Source organism: Drosophila eugracilis, unplaced genomic scaffold (genome assembly GCF_018153835.1).
Source record: "Drosophila eugracilis isolate 14026-0451.02 unplaced genomic scaffold, ASM1815383v1 contig_90, whole genome shotgun sequence".
Taxonomy (NCBI): domain Eukaryota; kingdom Metazoa; phylum Arthropoda; class Insecta; order Diptera; family Drosophilidae; genus Drosophila; species Drosophila eugracilis.
In genome coordinates, this window is record NW_024573812.1 from 4,065,036 (window position 1) to 4,072,579 (window position 7,544).

Consider the following 7,544-nt stretch of genomic DNA (forward strand, 5'->3'; position numbering starts at 1 on the left):
GTGAAAGCAAACAAAAAATGCGTCATTTCGAGAGGTAACATTTTTCTTTATTCGATCAACAGGTTTTTGTACAAAAATACATTTGTTTAATATAATTAAACGATAACTGAATCTCATCTTAATTGACTGATACTACATGTTTAGATACTTGGAAGCTACGTATAACATTATTTGAATCACTTGAGAATTGCTTATATGAATGCTTGATTAGCAGAGATTCCATCACATTGTACTTGATATTATTTTCGTTTGCCAGTTTCCTTCTGTAAGGAAGTCTTTTAATTACTCTATATACACAGATCTCATCTAAAAGCATGCTAAGAGATTTAAAAGTTTACAATTAAGTGACGTCATGGCGGCGCTACCATTGCTCTAGCTCAGCGTTAAATAACTACAAAGGAAGCGAAATCAAAGTTGAGTAAACGACACAGCTACAAACACAATAAAAGCGAAGGTTAAACTAACTTTTGGAGCGGTTGGAGTTGAAGCAGCACCGTGCGTCATTTCGTGAAGTTCCTCATCGGTATATGTCTGATTGGTTGCCTCGACCTTATAGTTGAATGTGGCGGACACAGGTCTATGGTCCGAGAGCATATAGTCCATGTGAGACTGATAAGACAGCTGCTTGGCACTCAGAGAAATGCCCGGATAAATGTTGCTTTGCACGCGATGCAAAATCCTATCACACCAAGCCGGTCGACGCTTAAGGTTGTAATCATTTGTGCCCTCAACGAACTGCAAAGAAAATCAATTAGAGATTTTATGGGTACTTCAGATAAGGTGAATTATATCAATTTCTTAATTAAATTCGATCTATTAAATTAGTTGGAAAATAGGGAGTATGTCTTAGGTTTTAAATTTATGGTTAATTTACTTTTTTTTTAGTTTTTCAATTCGTTAAGCCGATTGGATTTAATTGATTGATTACTTAAGGGGATTCCCCAACCGAACAAAGCGAGTGTGAATTCCCTAACAGTTGTGTATTATAAAATTATGGAAAATTTCCTTATTTGAATTGCCAAAGATCAAAGCTTAACAAACTTTAATCTCTAATAAAATATATAAAAAAAATGCATTATAAATAAACAAACCCAATATAACCCAAGACCCAAAGAGGAAATTAAAAATTCAAGCGAAGATAATATAACCAAAGATAAGAAAGTAGATTTAATTACTTACCTTAAAGGTGGGCGCAAAGTTGGGCTGCTGCTCTTCCAACAGGCTGAAGGCGCTTCCCTTTTCCCGCAATAGGTTCAACTGGTCCAGTTTGAGCAGATCATCATAGCGCATGTTTTCCACATCCGTACGCACATCCCAGGCGGACATATCTCCAGAAAGGCGGAAGTTGAGATCACCGAACCAGAAGACAAAATCGTGATCGAAGATACGGCTATATCCTTGGGCATTGTATTTGTGGTTGTCAACTATCTGGTGATAGTCCTCGATGCGCTCTTTGAGCTTGTCATCGTGGGCAGCCAGATGGGAGCAGACGAAGGCTACTCCAGTTCCGTAGAGAGAAAGCCGGATGCTCACAGCCCCCTTGTTTCCCCAAAGACCCCCCAATCCCGTTCGAGTTGCCTCCGACTCGATGTTCTTCATGTGCGGAATGTGTTTGTGCTTGGCAAACATGGTTATGAGGATGCCCTGCAGCTGCTTTGAGTCCACCTTAACGTACTCGTGATCCTGCAGGGTCCCGGCGATCTTCAGTACCCACGGATCGTCTTGAAAGATCTTCAGCACCTGCGTGGTGCTCACCTCTTGAAATCCGATCACATAGATGTCGGGCAGTTGATTATCCGGACATGTGGTGGTGCCATTGAGAGACAAAAGGGATCCCAGTTCCTGATCCCGTGGCGACTTCGTGCCTACGTTCCAGGTCAGCAGGAAAATGCACAGATCCGCAATCGCCGTAGTCGAAACCATTTTTTCGTCACCTAATTATCTATGATTAATACTTGTGTCTATGGACGTCACAAGGTGGGCTATAGATGACTTCACGGGCATCCAAAACAGGTTTTATAGATGCGACAGTATCAAAAAACAAAGCGAAAGGGAAACTTTCACAGGCTTTTTTCATTTATGTAACCGTTGTTTTTCACGCACTAATTGATTAAGTCGCTTAATTGGATTAACTAGCGCTAGTTGCTTATATTATTTTTAGAATGTCAGCTGTCGTTAGTTCTGTTTACTTGTTTGTCCGTTGCCTATGCTTAGTGTGACCATAGAATGATCATGTAAATATTCCACTCACATACCATTAATTTATTGTATATTCGATAGTTTTCTCACAATATAGTGACTTATCTTTTATAATATTTTTATAATGTTTTATTCTACAATTATATATTATTGTATTTCGTCAATGATAAAAAAAACATATTATTTATTTATAGAATTTTAAATAATTATTTCAAGAAATTTAAATCAAATTAAGGAATACCTCTGTCGATATTTTAGGGCTAAAACGATACTATTAGTTTTGAATCATTATTTTTATGTACACACTGGCCATCAGCCAAGGATTTTTCATAAAAATAAACAAATTTAGTTTACAGAGACCTTCTGTACGAAGTAACTAAAACTAAGCGCATGGCTAACAGCTACGATATACCCAGTTGGTGAGTGAATAAATGCTGCAAATATTTTTCATCGGAAGCTATTAATCTTTGCTATTTTTAGGGCCGGTAAACCACCCACTGGTTTGCATCTGGATGTTTTGAAGGACGATAAACTGGTACAGAAACTGATGGTTGATGAGAAAAGATGTTATTTGTTTGGTCGTAACAGCCAGATGAACGACTTTTGCATAGACCACGCTTCATGCTCACGAGTTCACTCTGCATTCGTGTACCACAAACACCTTAACATAGCCTACCTCGTGGATTTGGGGTCCAGTAAGTTGTCTTATTTGGAAGCTATGCATATTTACACTTTAATATCTTTGTACAGCCCATGGGACCTTTATTGGAACGCTCAGGTTGGAGGCGCACAAGCCAACACAGCTTCAGATTAATAGTACCTTTCATTTTGGAGCTTCAACCCGGAACTACATACTCAGGGAACGACCCTCTGGTCACCATAGCAATATTATGGAAGACTTGCCGCTCAGTGAAACCAGCGATGGAGCGCTGTTAGGACTGCCCGAAAGCCAAACTGAACTTGATGTGGGTTAAGCGTATATAGACTGATCCTTAACATGTTAACTAATCATGTATTACCTTAAAGAATCTCACGGAGTACAACACGGCCCACAACCGTCGCATTTCAATGTTGGGCATTGATGATGATACCAATTTACGAAAGCAAAACGCTTTGAAGCAGGGTCGCCGCATTCGGAATGTCACATTTAACGACGAGGAGATTGTCATTAATCCCGAGGATGTAGATCCCAATGTGGGACGTTTCAGGAACCTAGTGCAAACTACTGTGGTGCCCGCTAAGAGAGCCCGATTCGATGTCAATCACATGGGTATCCACTCGGGTAGCAGCTTGTCAAGTGCCAATGCCGCCCATGTGCACCAAATGTTCCAGCAGAGCTTGGCGGATATGAAGCACCAGCAGCAGCAGCACAGAGATATGCCTCCACCCAATGCAGTTCCCCACTCGCCTACTAACTCTCTATATCAAGGTCTTCCGGCTGAAACGCATGGCAAGGGCGAATTGGAGCCCATTTCTCCGCTAAGCATTGGTTCAAAGTTGGGTCTGCTGTTGCCAAATCCCGCGCCCGAGGTTATGCCCGTTTTTGATGAGGCCCTGGAACCCACCTCGACATTGGCCCAAAAGCTCGCCGTGGCTAATGCAAATGGTAATAGTATTAACGACAATTATTTTGTTAATTCTTCTATGATTAACTGTTTTTCTATTTCAGTGCGACGGTACGGCGAGGACCCGCATGATTCAAGTGGTGAGGGCGATGCGCTGTGTCCACAGAAAAAGAAATACGCCAAAGAGGCCTGGCCAGGTCGAAAACCAATGTTGGGGCAGCTGTAATGGATTATTACCTAGCTTGGGAGATTACAAGCCATCAATAATTATGTTCGTAGAAATTTATATAGATACCTTTTACGATTTTCTAAACTTTATAATTGAAAACATACTTTAAAGTAATATTTGTTTATTACAATTTTAACAATAATAGCTCCAAATATTCTAAATCTTTAACGAATCACATCTTGCAGCTGTGCGGATACCTGGGAAAGGGTATAACGTCTCGGATGTTTTTAACGCCCGTGATTAGCTGCAAGTATCGCTCAAATCCCATGCCAAATCCTCCAGTGGGAATTCCTCCGTACTTTCGCAGGTCAACGTACCAAGACAGATCCTTTGGCATTTGCGGATGTGATTTTAATACTTCTGGATCACATTCACGCAGGCTTCCACCACATAATTCGCCAACAGCTGGCATCAGGAGGTCCAGGGCATGGACTCGATTGGGATTAGTACGTGAGACTTTCATATAGAAAGGTTTTTGCTGAGCTGGCCAATCTACAACGAATACGGGAGCATCGCAGTGGGCAACTAAAAATAGTTCCTGGTCCTTAGAAAAGCCTTCATTCAGGCTTATGGGAGTCTTCAGGCTATCCTTATTCTCTTGAAGCACCTGTAGCGCTTCATCGTAGCTCATTATCGTCCAAGGAACTTGCAACCAAGGCAGATCACAACTTGAGTTCGAATTTTTCTGGCAAAAATTAAGGTCTTCGGAGCTCGTTTCCAGTAAGCGAGTTGTCACGGACTTGATCATCTCTTCAATAAACCTCGCCAACTTATCCAACTCTTCCAATTGGGCCAACTCCGCTTCAAACATATAGAACTCTGATAAATGCAATGGAGACTTGGAGTTCTCGGCTCGGAAGGCTGGGGAGAGGGTATATGTATTACCAAGACCGTATGTCATGGCCTCCAGGTGCAGCTGCCCAGACACACTAAGGAAAACCTTGCTATCAAAGTAACTTTGTTCCATGGGAACATTCGGCCTGACCATTTGCTTCAGTAGAGCTTCAGAGTCCGGTTGAGTTCGGAAAACTTCTCCAGCTCCCTCGCAATCGTTTGTTGTTAACAGGGGAGTATTGATTTGTACGAAGTCTAGCTCATCCATGTAGTCATGAATAGCTTTCTGTGCCTTGTGCCTGACCCTCATCTGGGCAGCAATATAATCAACGCGGGATCGGAGATGCAGATACTCGCGGACATATTCTGGTGGGTGTTTCTGTTTTGGACTAAAGGGATAGCCCTCTTGAAGGTGCCCTTCAGCTGGGAAAAGAGAGAGAAATTTAAAGGATACCCCAATTTTTATATTGCCTATAGTTACCCAACATTTCCACCTGATCCGCATGCAACTCAAAGCTGCCATTTGGAGCGACTTGGATTTGGCCCACCGCCGAAATAACACTGCCAGGACCTAAATGCTGATTTTCCGGAGTTCGGGGCACCACCACCTGGAACCTGTTACTTGTAGATCCATCATTTATGTCCAGAAATGTGTTATTCTTGAGCCGGCGAACATTTTTGATCCAGCCCTTTTCAAAAGAAAATTATTTCAAAGAACACAGAGTTAATACTCTTATTTATGTTATCTACCTTTATGCTTAAAGAGTCGCCTGGCTTATGGGAATTAAATATGTGCGCTATTCGTTCAGATTTGCTATAAAACCGCCTTACGAATAACATCTTTATTTTTATTTTAATTCGCCTGCAGCCAGCGTTGCCACATCTATCAAACCGCATGTGTTTTGACTTATTTTAACGGCTGCGCCACGGTCACACTAGCATTCGTCACTGGACTGGCGCTTGTAAAATAAAATTCCAGTTTTATTAGTTTTTAATGAAATAGCATATAAATATGTCTTCATTGGACGCAGACACCGTGCTGCTTAGCATTTTGTTTTTGGTTGTAATCGAGAATGCTTTGGAGATCTATATATCGCTGCGGCAGGTAAGTTTTTTTTCGGTGTGCCGGCACTTGTGAGCGAGATGGCGACATTTAGCGTGGAATTTTATCAATGCGAATGATAAATTTAGAGTGGCAAATGTTAATTGCCCGCACGGACTGCTCCCATTAAATGCTTTCCTTCCCTCTCTCTCTCTGCCTCCAGGTGAAAGTGTACCGCACTGCACTTAAGGTGCCCGCCGAACTGACGTCACACATGGGCGAGGAGACGTTTCACAAGGCGAGAAAATATGGTCTGGACCAGGAGAGCTTCGGCATTTTTAAAGCAGTGGTCATGGATGTCGGCCTGCTATGTCTAGAGTTGTACATCGGACTGATAGCCCTGCTCTGGCAGCTGTCCGTCCAGGTGGTGGATAACCTGCAGTGGGACTCCAAAAACGAAATCATCGTCAGCTGCGTCTTCGTCCTGATCTCCAATGTTTTAAGCACATTCAAAGGGCTGCCATTCAAGATCTATAAGATATTTGTCTTGGAAGAAACACACGGCTTCAACAAGCAGACGGCACGGTTCTTTGCATGGGATCAACTCAAGGGCTTCCTGGTCACACAAGTCCTAATGATTCCTATTACAGCAGCAATTATCTTCATCGTCCAGCGCGGTGGCGATAACTTTTTTATTTGGCTGTGGATCTTTACGGGTGTTATCTCACTGGTTCTACTCACTTTGTATCCGATTTTCATTGCTCCCTTGTTCGACAAGTACACTCCGCTGGAGAAGGGTGCATTAAGGCAATCCATCGAGGATCTGGCAGCCTCGCTTAAGTTCCCGCTCACAAAGCTGTTTGTGGTGGAAGGATCCAAACGCTCCTCCCACAGCAATGCCTACTTCTATGGTCTTTGGAACTCAAAGAGGATTGTGCTCTTCGACACCCTGCTGCTAAACAAAGGTAAATCTGACGAATCTGAGCTTTCCGAGGAAGAAAAAGGAAAGGGTTGCACCGACGAGGAGGTGCTGGCTGTTTTGGGACACGAGTTGGGACACTGGAAACTTGGACACGTCACCAAAAACATCATCATCATGCAGGTCCATCTTTTCCTGATGTTCCTGGTTTTCGGTAATGTGTTTAAGTATCCACCATTCTACGTGGCCATGGGATTCCAGCCTGGCACTCGCCCCATTCTCGTGGGCTTGCTGATCGTTTTCACTTACGTCCTGGCCCCTTACAATGCTCTTATGAATTTCGCCATGACTATCCTGTCGCGACGATTTGAGTACCAGGCTGATGAGTTTGCTTTCAAATTGGGATTTGCTGATCAGTTAGGTCAGGCCCTTATCAAGTTGAACGTGGACAACCTTGGCTTTCCCGTCTATGATTGGCTTTACTCCACCTGGAACCACTCACATCCCACTCTGCTCCAGCGGCTAAATCGCCTCAAGGAGCTGATGGAAGAGAAGAAGCTAAACTAAGACCGCTTATGTCACTGAAGACCAAAGTTTACACTGTTCCCTTTGTTTTAACGTACAAACAATAAAGTAAGGGTTCTTACCCCAACCAAATATTCCAGATCTTATTGAAAATATCATATTAACTTTTGCCAGTTTTCTACATTTACAAAAGATCAAAGACATATAAATTGGCTGTCTAAAATCCGTCAA

At 42.6% G+C, this 7,544-nt stretch overlaps 4 protein-coding genes across 5 annotated transcripts; 2 read left to right on the forward strand and 2 right to left on the reverse strand.

Annotated features, from left to right (window-relative positions):
- Positions 1-25: 25 nt before the first annotated feature.
- LOC108112855 (inositol polyphosphate 5-phosphatase K) lies at positions 26-2,214 on the reverse strand. 2 transcript variants are annotated; one of them, XM_017223178.1, is made up of 3 exons: positions 1,180-2,214; positions 466-735; positions 26-391 (listed from the first exon to the last, which is right to left on the reverse strand). In XM_017223178.1, the coding sequence occupies exons 1-3, from the start codon at positions 1,921-1,923 to the stop codon at positions 362-364; spliced, it is 1,044 nt and encodes a 347-aa protein (XP_017078667.1). In that variant the 5' UTR covers positions 1,924-2,214; the 3' UTR covers positions 26-361. The 2 variants fall into 2 exon arrangements, with proteins under 2 accessions (XP_017078667.1, XP_017078666.1); XM_017223177.1 differs by having other exon boundaries at positions 26-735.
- Positions 2,215-2,498: 284 nt separating this feature from the next.
- Positions 2,499-4,137, forward strand: LOC108112615 (nuclear inhibitor of protein phosphatase 1). The gene is made up of 5 exons (XM_017222706.2): positions 2,499-2,618; positions 2,680-2,894; positions 2,950-3,164; positions 3,226-3,805; positions 3,869-4,137. The coding sequence occupies exons 1-5, from the start codon at positions 2,590-2,592 to the stop codon at positions 3,988-3,990; spliced, it is 1,161 nt and encodes a 386-aa protein (XP_017078195.1). The 5' UTR covers positions 2,499-2,589; the 3' UTR covers positions 3,991-4,137.
- On the reverse strand, positions 4,098-5,725 carry LOC108112611 (probable asparagine--tRNA ligase, mitochondrial). The gene is made up of 3 exons (XM_017222702.2): positions 5,578-5,725; positions 5,309-5,516; positions 4,098-5,250 (listed from the first exon to the last, which is right to left on the reverse strand). Exons 1-3 carry the CDS (start codon positions 5,722-5,724, stop codon positions 4,166-4,168), a joined length of 1,440 nt encoding a protein of 479 aa, XP_017078191.1. The 5' UTR covers position 5,725; the 3' UTR covers positions 4,098-4,165.
- Positions 5,726-5,744: 19 nt separating this feature from the next.
- On the forward strand, positions 5,745-7,445 carry LOC108112614 (CAAX prenyl protease 1 homolog). The gene is made up of 2 exons (XM_017222705.1): positions 5,745-5,932; positions 6,093-7,445. Exons 1-2 carry the CDS (start codon positions 5,840-5,842, stop codon positions 7,353-7,355), a joined length of 1,356 nt encoding a protein of 451 aa, XP_017078194.1. The 5' UTR covers positions 5,745-5,839; the 3' UTR covers positions 7,356-7,445.
- The last annotated feature ends 99 nt before the right edge of the window (positions 7,446-7,544 follow it).